Source organism: Harpia harpyja, chromosome 4 (assembly GCF_026419915.1).
Source record: "Harpia harpyja isolate bHarHar1 chromosome 4, bHarHar1 primary haplotype, whole genome shotgun sequence".
Lineage (NCBI taxonomy): Eukaryota > Metazoa > Chordata > Aves > Accipitriformes > Accipitridae > Harpia > Harpia harpyja.
In genome coordinates, this window is record NC_068943.1 from 51,928,984 (window position 1) to 51,946,959 (window position 17,976).

Consider the following 17,976-nt stretch of genomic DNA (forward strand, 5'->3'; position numbering starts at 1 on the left):
AGCAGAGAGAAGAAACACTTTGGTGCACTGTCTGCAAACCCAGAATTTAGCAGCTTTTTTTGGCAGCCAATTTGTTTCAAGTGTTTCGTTTCAGGAAACGTATGTATTTTTCTTTGTGCATTTTGTGGATTTACTACAGCCGCTCCTGACAGCTGTTGATTCAGTTAAATGAGCACATTATTAAAAATCCTCTAACGTAGCTGCGCTGAAAAACAGACACCTTTGGATGGAGCTGAAGATTTGAACCCAGAAGAAGATGCAAATGAAACCTCTGTGAAGAGGATGTACAGCCTGGGCTGTGCCTGCAGCCCGGGGGGCAAAGGGAGCTCCAGCCCCTGTTTGTGGTGACTCTCTTTTCTTTGTTTCAACCAGACCCAGATACTAAAAAAGAATGAAAAGCAAAGCAAACGATCCCAAGTATTAAAAATAAATGTTTGCTAATACTTGGAAAAATTACATCCCCAGTGACCTGGCGTTAATGTGCTTCAAATAATTCTGCAGTGCCTCATACTTCGTTTTCTTTCCTTACTTACTAGCCAATTTTGCAGAGGAAGAACACCTATACGAAACGAGGAAGGAAAGAAGTGGATGTTTTCATTTTGCTTTAGATCAAAGGCAAACAAGAATGCAAACTGTGGCACATTGAATATTTTTTTCCACCGCTGTCATTCACACTAGGCTATCGAAGTTTTATACAATTCCCCAGCCCGGCTGCATATTAAGCTGGCTGTGTACAGCTTTATTATAGCGTGCTGGTGAGGAAACATTAATATTCCTGTGTTGCATCTGACAGGACATTTACATGCGCCCATCTGAGCTCACACCTGAGAGCTGCTCCAAGGTACAGTAGCTGTGCTCCGATTGTAAAGGCAAATGAAGAACACAAATTCCCTGCTGGGATCGGGGCTGACCTCACCACACCCCACACCGCAAACCTTTCCCTTGCCAACCCAAGGCAATGCCACCTCCGAATGAAGAATGAGCCGGGGAGCAGCCACCAAATCACCAGCCCTTGCAGAAGAAGAGTGAAAAACCTCGCTGAAATATTTTAAAGATGCACAGCGAGTGCAGCTGGCCAATAAAGGTTGGGAAACAAACTCGCTGAACCCCGCGCAGGATGCGTTGCATACTAAACCCGATTAGAAAGATGGGGAGCATGTTTATGGGCTTCAAAATGGGTTTGGCGTTAACACAGGAGGGTTTGAATAATGTGAGCACTTGGTCTGCCCGTCCATGAGGGTCTGCAGTCTCCAGTCCAGCTCCTGCAAGCATTTAAGTGCGCAGGTGCTTGTTCGGTCCGTGTCCAGCGGGGCAAAGCACACCCAGGATGGGGGTCCTAAAGAACAAACTGAGTTTCATGGAAATTCATTATGAAATGGAAAACAGATCATCCCAACCACTCGGGTGGTCTGTGGGACCATTAATGTGCCTGTTATTTTTAGAAGTATGTAATAAATCACAGCGATCCATGTCCTGGTAACAACCATTGTGGGCCCAAACCTGCTACGCCCAACGTTACCAGGAGGCAGGCTGGAGCTACTGCATTTGTACAAAGTGAAAGAAAATATGTTCATTAGCCCAGGGGAAAAAAAAAAAACGAAACAACCGATGGTTAATTTTAGGGCCATGCTACCAGTATGAATATATATATAGGTCTTAATCTATTAAAATACGTGAGCTCGGTGTATTTCATGAACTTGTGCAATATCCCAGAAGCTGACACATAAAATAGAGCCCTCCCGGATGGAAGCTGAGTGCAGACGCCTACCAGGCTGAGAAGACGACCTCCTTGGACTGGCAATATTGCTGGCAGCACCACAACCCAAACAAAATCACAAGCAGAAAGGTAACGAGAGATCCTCAGTGATCAGCTTAAAAAAAAAAACAAAAAAAACCCCAAAAAACAACAACAACAAAAAAACCCAAGTGGCAACGCGCCAACCCATGTCCAGCTTGATGCTAAACGCCTTTTATTGCACAAAGCTGGTACTATTGGATATAAAAACAGACCGAAGCTTGAAGGGAATTTTGTCCAAAAAATTTCCGTAATGAGGATGCGTGCAGGCAAGCAACTGGAGGCTGAACTCCCATTGCCTGACATTGCCTCGCAAGCCTCTTTAATTGTCTTTATTATTTGAATGAAATAAGAAAGAGCTCGTGGGCTGAGGGTTGCATATACAAAACGGGGTGATGCTAATAGGCCTCCTCCTCTGTAAAAGAGGCATTACCAAATTATAAAAATGTTTAGGGAAGTCTTTATTTCTCCCACTGGGCTAATTAGAAGGTGTTTAATTTACTCCCTGCCTCAGTTTCCATCACCTGGCATTTGTTGTTGGGACTTGCTGCACAGAGCCTTACATTTATTACGCGCATTCTTTTCAAAGCTTTCAGCACGTGATGCTAATGTGCACCTTTTCAGATCTATACGAAGTTTTAATGCGTGCCAGGCTGCCTCTTCAACCACAAGCATTTTGGATGCAGCGATGCTTCAGCCCATGGTGAGCTCCACAACTAGATATCCCATACAATAGGAGAAAGAATGCAAAACATATTCCTCATCCTTGAAACCAGAAGATCTAATCTGCAGGAAACAAAAAACCCGGAAGATTCAGGGCACCACGACACTGATGCTCCCCTGGAAGGATCATGCCGAGGCAGAGGAAAACTTTCCACCCTGCTTCTATGCTTCGAGTGAACTCGTATTTGTGTTTCCAATAAAGAGCCATTTTTACATTAACTGTCTGTAACAGCAGGGAATAGGAAAACTAACACAAGCTTTACCTCGTACAAAGGATGATATCGGTGTCACGTGTTTGCTTCTTCAAAAAATGTTATTTATAAAAGGCAACGGGGTAAGCTGAGAAACTATTGACTCTTCCCTGTATCCTGCACGAGGAGCACTGAGCAACTTTTTGATCCCCTACATTTTTTACATTCCCCCCCCCCCCAAGTAAATTTCACAGCCACACAGGCCACCGCCTTTAATTAAGCTTTCAAAAGTCTTCTGACAATGCCAACAATTGCAAGACACTTCTGGAGCTCAATCATGCAATCATTGTGACACTTCTATTTACAATTTGTCTTAGAAAGAGTTTCTCTGACATTGTACTTTGACAAAACAGCCAAGCTGCCGGTTCACAACCTTTCTCTGTCTTATTTACAAATACAGCTTGTACGCAGGGCTCCGAATCTCAGGAGCGGGAGCCTTTGGGTAGCACCCTCACTATTTTTCCCACCTGCGAGTGTTTTACCCAGCCTGTGCTCTCTGATTCTTTGTATGGGGAAAGCAGACAGAATTTTACTTCAAAATATTTCCATATTCCTTACCCCCCATTTTTTTAAGCTTTCATCTTTTTGTCCAGATGCAATGCTAACTATTCAATGCAGGCGTCAATAATTTTTTGTCTCCGGAACAAAACAAAACAATAAGGAATCGCAATTTACAACCTACAGAATTATAATAGCAACTACTATTAACAGCCCCAGAAAATTTCTGTGGTGTAATGACAGCTGTAATAATCAAATGTACTTGGTCCAAAATTTAGTACCAAATTATGTCCACCTTCCCCCGATTACTGCAGACAGAGGTTTTTCTTAGAGGTTATTTTTCCACATATTTTATTTGAATGCCACAAGCAGCTTGAGAATAAAGGATTCAAGCAGTAAAAATGACCTCCCCTCCTCCTCCCCTCTTTGTACAGTAAATACGGCATCTGCAGATGCACACTCGGCATTATAAAGGGGAATATGCAGCAGCACTCCAAAGTGTTCCTCCAACTGAATCCAAGTAACATTTAAGATCCTTCCTCACCCAAAAAACAACCTTTCATTAATTCCCTCAGATTTATACATCCAACAAACAAACCGCTAAAACCTGACACCAGTGGACGATAAATATTTCTTCAGCCTTTTCAATAAGTGAACAGCAATTTTACATTCACTGATCTCTAGATACTTCAGTTAATATTTCCCCCTATTGTAAAATATGAGAGCGGATAACTAAAGCCCTGCCGTAGCACTCACTGCAAATCACAGGCTGCCGGTATCTGGTGGTGAGGCTTTGACATCCATATTGATGAAAGCTGCCTCATTGGACCCACACAACATATCCTATTAATTTTCAGTTAAATTTATGACATTTCAGCTATAGCGCTGGATCAGCATCACTCAAAATTTTATAGCAAGTCAAAGCTACACGCAGGCAGACACCCACACGGAAGAGACAGGTACGCATGCCTGCACCTATATGGAGCTCACAGCTACTGCACAGGTTGCACACATACATATAAGCTCTTGTAATCATCCCCGTCTCCTGGAAAACTGTGAGGATAAAGAACAGCCTATTGACGGTTAAAATAGACATCATTTCTCCCTACATCTGAATAACTGGCTGCCTCCTTCCTTGTCTTTAGATGAGCAGACCCGTAACCATTACTTATCTTAAGACTATCTTTCACTGTAACACACCAACTTACTGACTACAAAACTGCAGACAGAGCACATACTGCACCCAGAGCTAACCTACAGCACCCTCTGTATCCAGTGCTAACCCGTAATACCTCTTTCAGCCTAACCACTAATTGGGGACATTTTTACATTGCTACTAAATACGTATTTTCTGGTCTCTTACCAGAAACAATCAGTTCCCTCAACTCCTGTATATTTTTCTAAAGGCAGCTTCTGTCCTTTTTTCTTTTTTTAATTACACACTCGTATCTTTTTGCATTTTGCATTCTTGCATAGAAATCAGATATAAAATACCAGAATTGGAAGAGCCTGAGGTTCACTGCAGGGGTCTTCCAGAAACCTGAACTCCACAGCTCACTCCAAGACCCTCACTGGTAATTTTACTGCCAGACCCCACAAACTCCTGGCTACAAGCAATGGGTCGCTCCAGCTATTGCCACGCTTCTTTATGATACGAGGGAGCTAAACTCATCCAAGTGAGAGGGGAGATGAAAACATGAAGAGGAGGGACGGTGCAATACCCCGTAACTCCTGGTGCTCCTTCCCCCCGCTCCCACAGCCCGGCGGCATTTCCCACCACCGGGAACAACCAGGGGACCCCAGCGCCTCTCGGCTCCGACCCGGCCGGGTTGGGGCAGGAGAAGACCTGCGCTCTTGGACCTTCCGTCCACGGGCACGGCTGGGCCCCACCATGCAGGAAACTCAGGACAACTGCGGCTCAGTCTCTACTCACAGCAGCACTTGTGGCTTGCACTGCAGACCCTCCTGCATGGCACCAAGCCCACTCCCAGCCAGGCCCACCTGCAGAGCAAAGGCGATCCCTACACGTAAGAGCGAGCAGGATCAGGCCCCTGCCGATGTGCACTTCTTATCCATTGCCCTCCGCTCACCGAACCATTTAAAGTCAGTTAAAACCACAGCCTTTTCTGAATTAACGGCCCCGTGACGTCCTGCGAGGCCAAATCCTGCTCGCTTCGCGTCACCCGCGCCACGTGTAAGCCTGATTTGGCTCGCCACGTCTCCTGTGCCGAACGGGTGCCTGAGCAAAACCCTCAGCTGAGGAGTTTCCTCTCATGCAGAACTCACTGGCGCGGCCGTCCCGCCAGCCAAGGGACCTATTTGGGACCACAGCAAGGAGAGCAGGTTTAATTCTTGCTTGACAGACACTGTGTTTTGTCTTTTCAACAGAGCGGCACCGTACGTAAATACAGCGTTACATCATACCGCCGCTCCTCCATATTTGGTGATTTAGTATGGCTCCAGAGCTCGGAAGACTACAAATCCCTTCCGCCAGGCTCCCGCTTCATTAATCATGCCCTACGCTTCTGCTCCTTTTCCGTCAGATTGCAGGCAGCACATGGAAATAGGCACTGCCCTTTACCACTCTGGAGAAAAAAAAAAAACCACCTTTAACATCCGTGGCTGGGAATTGCAATATGCAGAATTACCGGGGTTTTTAATCTCATTCAAAATGTAGCGTAGCAGTGGCTGAGCCTCTGTTCCTTCTTAAACATACATACATACACGTATTCAAAGTAATATCTATTACTCTGCAGAAATAGCATATACTCATTCACATGACGTATGCGTGTGTACGCACATGGCTTTGCATACATACACGTGCGCAGACAGACACGCACGCACCGACGCATATTTGCTGCCACCACAAAACCTTCAAAACTACAGCTCTCCAGCGTGATTTGCCGGCCGGTTTGGAGGCCAGGGAGGCTGTGGGAGTATCACGCTGAACCTCCCAGCACCTACTGCCCTATTATGGTTTAACTTTGTGGCCAAAGCAAGCCCAAGACAAGCTCCAGCACATCATGTGATGATGTACTGCGCCTCTGACAACCCTGAGCGGTCCTGTGGGCTCCCCGAAGAGAGGCACCGGCAGTGCCACATCCCAAACTTCGCTGGGAGGGGGGGTTTGAAACTGGTTCAGGCATTTGTTGGCGTTGATACGCTGCGGTCTCGCCTTTTTCGACCAGTACTATTGGCGCGGTTTGAAGTGATTTGCAACGCTCGCTGCAAATGGGTAGTACTTTTGTTTACTAGCAGGATTTTAAAAGCAGAGCGTGCCTTGTTACACTCCCAGGGCTCTGGGATTTTCTTTCACGTAGTACACTCTTATTTTTTTAACCTCATTTGTGAAAATATCTCCACAGCGAATGGCTTTCTGGTTTTAAAAATATATATATGTACATATATAATGCTAAGAAATGGAATTATTTGCCCTTTTTTTAAAAAATTACATTTCATATTGTTTGTTGTACAAAACAGAACTCTGCCTTGGACATTTGTACGGCTGACATGTGGCTGTGTAAACCGCAAACAAAATCAAGATACATCTGTCAAAACCACATCAGAGACAAGAGAGAGCACAGCGAAGCATTTATCATTTGGCTGAGGAGGCAGGCTGCAGAGAGCGGCCTTTCCTGTCAAACCAACCTTTTGAAATTTCCAACATGCCCTTAAACTTTTCGAATAAGCATGTCTGTGCGCTTCAGCAACTGCCCTCTCTACTCTGGCCTGGCCAGTCGAAAATGGCATCTTAAAGTCAAGGTCGGTGGTGTCACTTTGCCATGGGGCTGTGTTTAATTACAGTCCATACGCTGACAGCCAATATGGAACCAAGGCTGGCTGATGCTTGGTTAACTCTTTCACCCCTGACTTTGCCAAAGACTCAAAAGCTCCTCGCTTTATCGCGCAGCAGGCTCTGAAATCTCCTCCTGCAGCGCTACGGCAGGCGAGACACCGGGAGACGGTGACTACAATGCAGGCAAATCACGAGAGCAGCCTCAAACAATACCATTAGAAATACCGGCTGGCACGGCACGTGCCTGTTGATCCTGCCTCTGCGCAGGCACTAGGAAATACCGGTCGTGCGCTCACCACTAACCAAAGGCAGGGTATTTAACACGTCGGCTGTCACGGTGAGCAGAACAGAGTGCCAGACACGGCAGTTTACAACTGCGAACATGCTACTACGTTGCAACTGAAAGGGAAATAAACTCGCAAACACTTCTCCTTGCTTTAATTTACCTGCTATATGTTCCTGTTTAGGGCAAATTCCTCTAGATGACGTTGATAAACAATCGTCATCCTCTGGCGTAACCTGGATGCCAACCTCCACAGGATTGGATGCTTTTTTCAGCTCACTTGGTGAGGGTGAAGGTGGCTTATCCACAGCCTTCTCTAAGCAGAGACTGCCATTGCATTGTTTCCGTTTGTGCTCAATAAAAATAAGAATGTCCCCCAACGGGAAGTTCATCTGACACTGGCCACAAGTGAGGAGGTCGTGGTCCCCTTCCGGAGCTCCCAATGTGCCATGTTCAGGTTCGTCATCAGTGAGAATGGCTTCAAGAGGTTCGGCTGCAGTTTGAGAAACAAAAGGAGAATCATTAGAGCTCTCGGGAAAGGCACTGGGCGCAGGGGGAGGAACGCGCCGAGCCCCCTCTTCATGAATATTACACCCTGCTCACAATGTCCGCCTGCTCCCCCCGAACTAAACCCATGCAACATGGCTATTCGCATGGCAGCGAGGAGATGAATTCATCAGTTACAGGGAAGAGATTTTGCAGAAGCAGCTGTAGCATGCAGAACTCGGAGAGGGAGCACTGCAACTGTCTCTGTGTTCCTACATGAGGACAAATTTCTGACTCGATTGAACGATTTGGTGCTAAAATTAAATGAACAGGCTGAAAAATATCCACTGCAAAACTCTTGTGGTACTACAAAGAGAAGCGAATACGGTGTTTTCTTGCCAGACGTATTATTTATGTATATGAATTCAAGGCTAAAAGCACTGCACACACTCTCTCACACACACATGGGTGTGTATTTTCCACCAGCCAGACCTACTTTCTAAAATTCAGAAGCCTGAACTACGCGGGTGCAGACAAAAGGTGTTGCAACATATAGATATTACATATCCCCTATAGAGGCCGTGCAGGTAGCATGTGTGTGTGTGTGCAAAAGAAAAGAGAGGGAGAGCCAGACCGCGTAGCCACACACACCCAGGCACCAACACACGGGGCACATATAGCCCTTATAACGCACGTGCATACGTACACGTATGTATTTGTGTCACTATCCCTATCAGACCGTTTGCGGCTTCCAATTTAAAAATTCAAAAGCCAGGAGTTATTCGTGGAGGAGGGAGGGGATGAGACAAATAAATAAATAAATGGCAGAAACCAAAATTATAAAAAGCAAGTGCAGCAGCAATGCCTGCGGGGTGGGGGGAGGCACCTCTCACTTTTCAGCTACTCCTCAGGATTCAAATAAATACCAAATTCACAACCGAGTCCACCCAGAGATATTAGCTAGATGGGATATTTTTTAGTACTTAAGGAAACAAGGCAATTAGTAATTTTTCCTTTTGTATCCTGAAATAAAGGAATGCCTAAATTATCTCGAACATGTTAGGACTGGTGGCCCTCAGCATCTAAAAACCAGCGTGGCCAAGCGACTGCCACTGTTTCCTTGCAACAGTGAGAAGTGCCTTCTTTAAACTCAAAATACCTTGCCTAACGTTGTCCAAGTTGACAAATTTTCTGAATGAGCTCCAAAAAGCTTCATTATGAGGCTATTTCTGCTCACAGAATTGTCAGTGGATGCTCTAACGAGGCAGACGCAGCTCTTTTCTGTTGGCTTTTTTTTTTGTGTGTGTTAAGTTTGCAAAGAAATACCTTGACAGTCTCTGTGCAGTCTCCATCACTATTGCCCTTCACGAGGAAAAAAAAAAAAAATACCAGCAGCGTGTTGGTATTCCTCTGTCTGCGCAATACAACACGCACACTAACAGCAGCAAGCAAGAGGAGAGGGTACTACAAATACAACGCACCTCAAAACACTGCCAGGTAACGCAAGTGAGACAGAATACAACTCCTAAACAGTTAATCAGCCTGACCTTCTTTAGCTGGCTGCCAATTTCACATTTAATGAACTTAAAGCCACAGAGAATCAAAAAATAGATTTTAATTTGACTGCACGATATTGGAACTGATTTTGATAAAGTGCAAAAATCCAGTGAACTCAGGTTAAATTTATTTCAACCCTACCTAGGCTGAATATTGAGGAGGAAGATCTGGAGTAGCTCCCAGTTGTGCTGCGTAAAATAATATTGAAAGAGCACACTACCTCGCCGTACCTCAGCTCCAACTAGGACACTGGAATCCAGTCCATCATTTCTTGCCTCTAGTACTACTTCTAATTTAACGTAAGGTCAACCACAGGAATATGAAGGTTACATTCATATTAATAAAAACAATGTCTTAATCGCTGGGGTTTTCTTCTAAACTTACAGACCGACAAGATAAGACACACAGCGTGCATTTCACACTCCTCGGGAAGCCGGGCGAGGAGCAGGGTGTTTCTGCGGGATTGCCGGGCATGGCGTTTTTCTCCCCAGCCGTTCCTTGCGTTCGGACCGAGGGAGTAAATTATTGCAGGACTAATTCCACCAGTAGCTCGCTGCACGCCGCAGACAAAGGTATTTTGCAAATCTAACTTCTAGCTCACCAACTCTCCGCAGCAAAAGACACAAAATAACCCGTATTCCCCTTACAACTGGCTTAGCGAGGAGCTCTGCATAATCATTACTCAATTATAATGTTTTCCCGCGGCCTGATTTCTTTCTGACGCTGTCAGTATTATTTAGCAGGGGAAGGTAACCCGCTGCTTCCACACCAGACAGTTGAAAGTAGCGCTAAACAAAAATAGACTTTGCTAAAGTCTGTACCGACTGGGCTGATTTACAATCAAAACCAGGAAATGAAGTGGTAATTCAGAGGTTGCTGATTACACCTCCACATTTCACCTAATTAATTTTATAGGAGGCAAAGTTCTTGAAAATAACAAGATGATCAAATGTACAGATATAAAACCTGTAACCTCAACATTTTCTATGCTCTTAACGTAAATTATTGCTAATTAACAAGAATTATATACTAATGTATGAAATACGGCTGGCACCGTGCTCACTGCAAAACATTTGGCTCCTGATGGAGGCAGAGCCAGCAAAAATACGTTCTTATTATTACTGCTACTTTTAAAACAAAACACGAAATACCGGGTTCACAAAGAAAACGCCAGAATACAATTCACCTGGTCTTGCCACTGATTTGCAGGATGCGTCTTTTAATTCTGGGGCAATCAAAATCCCCTGCCTGGGTCCCTCATCATCCGTCCCTATTTTTCATGCAAATTGCCCTTCCACCAACATGTCTTTTCAGCTTCCCCCCATCGCCCTCCTACTCCCCCCTTGTTCCCAGACACCAAAACAAGCGCACCGTCTCTCCGGCAAAACCGGGATGGATTTTGGAGTGTCGGGAGAAAGGAGGTACCGGGGGTGATGGGGCGGGGGAGGCGGGAATGCCACGGCACGGTGCGGGGAAATGCCCCGGCAGCGCATCCGCGCTGCCGGGGCATTTCCCCGCACCGTGCCGTGGGAAGGATGGAGAGGGGCTGTTTAATACCAAGTTTGTGTCCTGGGATCGTGCGGTGCAAGGAAGGGGGAGACGACGGGGGACTTGGGGTACAGTGGGAACGGCCAACACATTATGGGGGGGGCGGGGGGGGGGGGAGGGAAACCCCGGGGAGGAGGAAGACGACCATCACCCGCTGTCTCCCGGAGCAAGCAAACTCCGCGCAAAATTAAGAACAAAGAAGAAGGGGGGGGGGGGAGATTGAGGGGAGGGAGCTGGGCGCCCTCCCCCTCCCGCCGGCCGGGAGGCAGCGGAGGAGCCGGCCAGGTTCAAGTTCGCGGGGCTGCCCGGTTGTTTGATCTCGCTGTGCCTCCTAGCGACCGAAACGGGCAGGCAGGCAGCCCGCCCGCCGCCTCGCCGGCCCCGGCTCCGGCACGGCATCCCCCCGGCTCTCCGCTCCCCCAGCTCGGCCTCTCTTTTCCACCACCCCCACCCCCCCCGCATTTCCCGGCTCACCCCCCCCCCCCTTTTCCCCTCTCTCGCCGGAGGGAGCCCCCCGGGTCCGTCCCAGCCGCCGCTCCCGCCCCACACGTGCGGAAACTCCGCGCCGGCCCGCGGGTATCTCGGCGAAAAGGAGCTGCGGGGATCCCGCCCGCCTCCGCTGCCCCCGCGGGCGAGTCGGAGCCCGCCACCCCCCCCCTCGCCCGGATCCCCCCTTCCCCACACCCCACTCCCGGGGCCACCCGGGCATCCCGGGACGGGGAAAGGACACCCACCCCCCCGCACCCCATTTCGGGAGGGGGGGCGCACCCCCCCATAAGCGTGCCATTGATGTTGCAAGCCCTACCCCAAGGCAGCGCCGGGCAATTCAAAGAAAAAAAAAAAGTCCCGAGAAGTGGCGAGGAAAGAGGGAGAAAACGACGGGGGGGTGGGGGGGCGAGGGACTGAGCCCCTGGACCTCCCTCCCCCCCGCCGCCAGGTTTTAGGGAAAACTTTGGGCAGGGCAGAGCGCCCCGGGCCGGCCCTGCCCGCAGCGGAGCGGCTGCCTGCGAAGAGCCAGCGTTTCGCTCAGGGGCTCCATGTGCGAACCTGGCTGAAAATGTCTATGCAGCCGTGGGGGGAGAGAAATGGCAGCGTAAAGTTTTTTTGCGAAGAGAAAAGGGAGCCGGGGATCGTTGGCAGGAATAAATCGCCCTGGGTTTTCTGCCATCCCTGGGAGGGAACAAAACCCGCCGGGACTAATGGGGGAGAGAGAAGGAAAGAAAAGAATGAAAGAAAGAAAGAAGGAAAGAAAGAAAGAAAAAGAAGGGGGGAAACAACGAGCGAGGAGAAGCATGCAGCATTTCCCCTTCCCCCCCAGCTCACCCCGAGGAAAAGGGGCTTTTTTTTTTCCTCCCTTCCCACCCCCCTCGCCCCAAACCTTTCCAGCTCGAGTTGCCTTTTGTTGTGTAAAGAGCGCTCCCGCTTATCTTGCATCTAGCCCTGGTGTGTGTGGTGGCGGCTGGAGGGAGGGAGTCGGAGAGTTTTTGTTGCGAACGGTGGGGGGGGGGCTGGGGGTTTTTTCTCTCCCGGGGTGAGCTGATTTGGTTTGGGGTTGAAATGCGGCGGCGAGAAAGGGCCGTTCGCGGGTGTGAGGGGTGCGAGCGTGTGCGCGTGTGTGTGTGTGCGTGCGTGTGTGTGTGCTCAGCCCGGGCTCGCTCTCGCCTGTGTTTGTTGGCAGGAGGCTCCCCGCACACGCGGTGCTTGTAAACATTCAGACACGAGATTTTTCCCAATCAAAATCCACTTCCACTTTTTTTTTTGAAAATCTTCCAAAAAATAGTAAGCGAGCGGGAGAACGCGAAGCGAGGGCGAGGAGGGAATCCCTCCCGGCGCGGCGCGGCTCGCCTCGGCTCCCTCGCCCGCCCGGTGCCGCCCCCCGCCCCAGCCCGAGCCGGAGCGGCGGCGGGGCGAGGTCGGGGCGGCGGAGCCCCGCACGGCGCCGGCCCGGGGCGGCGGGGAGCGGGGGGCGGCGGGACGGCCAGCCCGCACCCCGCGGCGGAAACAAAAGGGAGGCGGCCCGGCTCGGCTCTCCCCCCCCCCCCCCCGCCCCGAGAGGGTGCCGCGGGGCGGGCGAGGCGAAGGGGCGAGCCCGCCGGCAGCGGAGGGGCTCCGGCCGCCGGACTTTCTCCCCGCTCCGCTCACCCGCAGCTCCCGCCCGGCCGGCCAAGGTGTCCGGCGTCCAGCCCACTGCTCCCGCCGGAATTTCTTTACACTTTCGGCCGGTTCTGCCCCCGGCAGCCCCGCACCTAGCCCGCACGGGGCGGCTCGCCGCTTCTCCCGGTGCCGGGGCGAGAGGCGCCGCTCTTGCCGCCAAAGAGCGGGCAAAGCGGGAGGCGACAGGAGTGGGGAGAAGGGAGCGGAGCGGGGGCAGAGGGAGTGCGCGCTGGCGGGCGAGGGGCAAAGAGAGAAAGAGAAAAGTGATCAAGGTGATTAAATTAGAGAGGGAGAAATTAACCGGAATGCTGATAATCCCGAGCCGGCGTTCAGTTAATTTTTTCCCCGACCCGCTCACTCGCTCTCACTTTCCCCCCCCCCCCGCTCTCGCTCAAATTAAAAATTAAATCCGTGAAGGGGAAATTAAATAAATTGCTCTCCGGGTTACTTACGTGAAAATTCCCGTTTGCTTAAGTGCTGGGGTTTGCCTTGCTTGCGGCGCGACATGGTGGGTTGGTGGCTTCGGTGGCTTGTGAGTCGCTCGGTTCACATCGGGAGAGACGGGTTAGAGAGGAAGGAGACTCCAGAGAAAATATCTTCATCAATGTCTTTTGACATCCAAAATAAATTAGAAATAATACAAAGATGGCGCAGGGAAGATGAATTGTGGGATAGCAGTCATGGCTTTTTTTTTTTTTTTGTGCAAGGAAAAAAAAGAGAGAGAGAGAGAGGGAGAAGGAGAGAGAGGGAGAGAGAGAAGGAGAGAGAGAGATGAAAAAAATGGCAAAAGCCCCCCTGAGCTGCAAGTTCAAGTGCGGACGTGACGTCCCTGCGAACTTGAACGTCAGGAGCCTGGATGGACAGAGACATACAAAACATGGGCAGGGCAAGCCGGGGAGAGGGGAGGAGGGAAGGCGAAGGCAACACCAATGGACACTCATCAGGGGCTGGACATGAAAAAGAGAGCAGGACAAGCCAATGGACAGTGATCGCAGGGGGGAGAGGGGAGGGGGCGCGGCGGGAGGGGGGTGCACCGGCCGCCCGGCGCACGCTGCCGAATGGAGCCGGGGGGCCGGGGGCGGAGGGGGCGGCGGCCGGACCCGCAAGTGGCCGCGGAGGAGCGGCTGCGGGAGGGGAGCCGGGAGAGGGGCGAGGGGGGGAAATGAAACACGCACGGGCGGAGAAAGAAGGGAGGAAAGGGAGAGGGAGAACGCGAGCAGGCAGGCAGGCAGCGGCAGCACACGCACGCACACCCCCGCTGGAAAAGCAAATACATCAATGAAGCAAAAGACGGGCAGAGAGGGCTGCGGGGCAGGCTAGCCTCGGGATGTGCCGAGGAGGTGGGAGAGCTGGGGGAGGCCAGGTACGACCGGAGACCACCCAAAAAGCAGGGGGGGGCCATGCGGCTCCCGGCTTCCCCACTCGGCCCCCCCTTCCCCCCTCGAAGCCGCGGAGTCCCCTCCTCCCGGGAGTTGCGGCCCGTCCCCGGGGGACGGCGGCGGCCCCGCGGGGAGCTGGGGGGCGGCGGGGGCTCGGCCCGGGCCGCGGCCCGCGGGAAACTTCGGCGGGGAGCGGCGGGCCTTGTCCCGCCGCCGAGCCGGGCTCCTTGCCCCGGGGCGGGCCGGGGGAGAAGCGAGCGGAGTTTCGCGAGCGAGGAAGCGGCAAGCACGGGAGGAGAAGCCGCAGGAGCGGGGCGGTGGGGCGGGGAGGGGGGAAGAGGGGGGGCGGCGGGACCTCGCAGCTTCCCCCGTGGGCTTCTCTCGCCCGCCAGCCCGGAGCCCCCCTCTGCCGGCGGCGCTCCGAGCCCTGCCCGCAGCGACAGTCTCTTAACGAAAGCGAAACGCGGGGCTGCCGGCGGCGGGGCGGCGCGGGCAGCGGGCTGGCACCGGCGGAGGGCGGGCGGGAGAGAGCCGAGGCGGCGGGAGGCACCGAGAAGTGGCCGGAGTTGGGAGGATGCGGCAGCGGCGGCTGCAACTTCGCCGAAAACACAGGGAGAGACGCAGACGCTGCCGGCACGGGGAGGGATCAGGTTGCAGTAGAAATAAGCTCCGGAGGCGAACGGGCGTTTGGAGCAAAGTGCGGCTGCGAAAGGAGTGCGAGGGGGATAACCGTGCCCGGGACGGCGGCGGAGAGACCGGGCGCCGGGCGGCCCCGCGCGAGGAGAGAGCGAGCCGGACGGGAGGAGGCAAGGGGGGGACAAGGAGCTGCCCGCCGCCGTAAGAAAGATTTTAACGCGCCGAGCTGCGATCGCCCGGACGCCGCCCGGGGAACCGAGGGGGCGGGCGGGGGCCGGGGCGCGGCGGGCGGCCGGCGGGGACCTGTTGGCGAGGCGAGCCCGGCCGCTCCGCCGGCGGAGCTGTCAGAGGCCGGGGCGAGTTGCTCCGGCGTGGGACGGTTTCAGCTTCCCGCCAGCAGCTTCCCGCCCCGCCGCCACACACACACACCCCCCGCCCCCGGCTCCGCCCGCCGCCTCCCCCCGCCGCCGGTCAGCCCTGCCGCTCCCCTCCTTCACACATAGGCACGGGCGAGCCGGGCTGTGCCGGTCACCTCCGCACCTGGGGGTGTCCCCCGAGGCTGCTGGGGCGGGAGGGGGGGGAAGCAAATGCATGTCCTGCGTGATTTTCCGGGGGGACCCCACCGCAGGTGACAATAGCCAACTGCTCCTGGGCTCAAGCCGCCTTTCGGGGTTGGCTGCCGTACCCAGGCGTACGTATGTTCCCGTGCGAAACGTATATAAACTGGCATGTGTGTGTCTGTGCACCAGAGATATATATATATATATGGGATTTGATTTATATATAATAGCACGTATAAAGCTTTTCAAGGTGGCTGCAATGTAAAAAGTAATGACTTTATTACCCCTGAAAGGTTCTGTGGTTCACAGTTAACAGTCCTCTGAATTACAATTCATTACGCAGTTGTGCGCTCTCTGAAGCCAACCTGCATCAGAATACCTATCTGTGGTTATTCCCAATAAATAACAGGCAGCGTTTCATTGATTTTCTTTAAAAAATCATAGCAAATTAAGCACTTAGTTACAACTAAATCTGCTTTATTATCATACCGTGTTTGAGATTCCAGAGGTGACTTCCCAGACCGCATCTTAAAACCTACAGTCAGGAGCTAATTTTACAGATGCTTTCATGAATGGCAGCGAGGATGTTCCTACCATTAGCATGCCCTTAATTCCAGCACCATAAAATGCCTCGAATTAAATGGAAACTCGCTGCCTTAAAAACAATATTTCATCCTGGCTGGACAATTATTAATATTGGCATTTGATTGCAATAGTGCTGTGCTCCCCCCGTCGTTCCCCCCCCTCCAGCGCTTCACATTGTCATGTGATTGGAGGGAGATAACAAACCTCAAGAAAGAAAAGGAGTCAGAAGACATTTTTAACATGGCATAACCGCAGATTAATAATGCAGGTGGGTTTGTATTTTATTGTATTTTTAGGGGAAGGGAACAAGGCTGTTTAACGAGCAGTCGTGGACACAAAGTAACTATATTTACAATCCTTGATGTGGCTTTCGGTGGGTAATAAATTATGACAATATTAAAATTATTTTCTGGCAGCCCAGTTAACTGCGCTGGGGACCGTAAAGCCCTTACTGCTTCCATTTATGCCTTGTAATTACGGTCCACAGGCTCTCTCTAAACCCTTTGGTGTATATTGTGTGTAAACTTTTAGCTAATAGACCTTTTTTGAATGGAGGGACTTTTCTCAGTACTTCCTGCAGTATATATTCTGTCTCTGATCTCTGTATTTAATGGCCAAGTCCTGGTTTATGCTTTATAATGTGTTGACAAGTTTTCTAACAGACTTTCTGAAATAATGCACATATATTCACGTCGGTTAGAAACTCCACAGTATTTTTAGAGTCGAGTAGATCTATATCCTAATGCACTGAGAGGGAGTGTAAATCATAGAGGATTTCATAGCCCTTTCAGTAGTTTTCTGTATGAAGTATGAGCAGCGTGGCCTCCAGACGTAACCTTTTAGAAAAAAAGACAGTGCTTTTATTTTATGGTGTAAAGTGCTTTTAGCTTCAGGGCTCTGAACGTGAATGTGGTCAACAAACAGCTCTTGCGAGGGAGTTTGCTACAGCCTCAGCCCCAGCGCCGGGGCGCTGCCTTCGTGATGGGGAGGCTTACGGGGCCACCTCGGGCCGCACGACCGGGCTAATCCCCCCCCCTCCCCGAGACCCGTTAGCCCCAGAAAGGCCGCCCCGTTGCAGCCGGCCCCGAGGTGCCCGCTCCGCGCTGGGCGGGGGGGGGGCTCCGCGCCCCGCCGCCCCCGAGCGTCGCCGGGCTGAACGCCGGTCCCCCCCCCCCCCAGCGGCCGGGTGCACGCCTCGGCCCGGACACCCTGAGGAAAGCGGGGGGGGGGGGGGGTTGGATGGCCTCCGGCGCTCCGGAGAGAGGCTGGCGATGGCGGGGTCAGCCCCACGGGGACCGTCCCCGGCTTGTCCGGGGGGCGGGGAGCGGGGGGGGGTGAGCGGCCTCCGAGCTCGCCCCGGCGCCGGTGGCAAAGGCAGGGCCAGGAAGCACAGCCCGGGGCGCAGCGGGGGGCGAGAGCACTTCAGGAGAGCCGGGGCAGTGAGGGCAATGCGCCCTGCCGTTGCCCCACTGCACCCCAGGCCCTGCTCCTCCCGCATCGCCCCCTCTACTCCCCGCTCCCAGCGCAACTACCACCGCAGCACCTCTCCGACACACCGCGCGTCTTCAGCCTTGTCTGTACCTATTACACAGTGGTGTCACTCTGCTCAGTTACACTAATGAACCTAGTGAACGTGGCAGGTAAAAACAGTTAGAAATGCTCACATACTGACTGCTAACACCTAGAAGTGCTGGGAGGTTAGAAGGGCAGGTGAAAATAAACCCA

At 52.0% G+C, this 17,976-nt stretch overlaps 1 protein-coding gene across 1 annotated transcript in view; it reads right to left on the bottom strand.

Moving 5' to 3' along the window:
* BCL11A (BCL11 transcription factor A) overlaps nucleotides 1–14,082 on the bottom strand; it is a 74,740-nt gene extending 60,658 nt beyond the window's left edge. Inside the window, 2 exon segments of the mRNA XM_052784005.1 lie at nucleotides 7,510–7,839; nucleotides 13,544–14,082. Of these exon segments, the coding sequence (XP_052639965.1) occupies nucleotides 7,510–7,839; nucleotides 13,544–13,598 (385 nt within the window). The 5' untranslated portion in view covers nucleotides 13,599–14,082.
* Nucleotides 14,083–17,976: the final 3,894 nt, after the last annotated feature.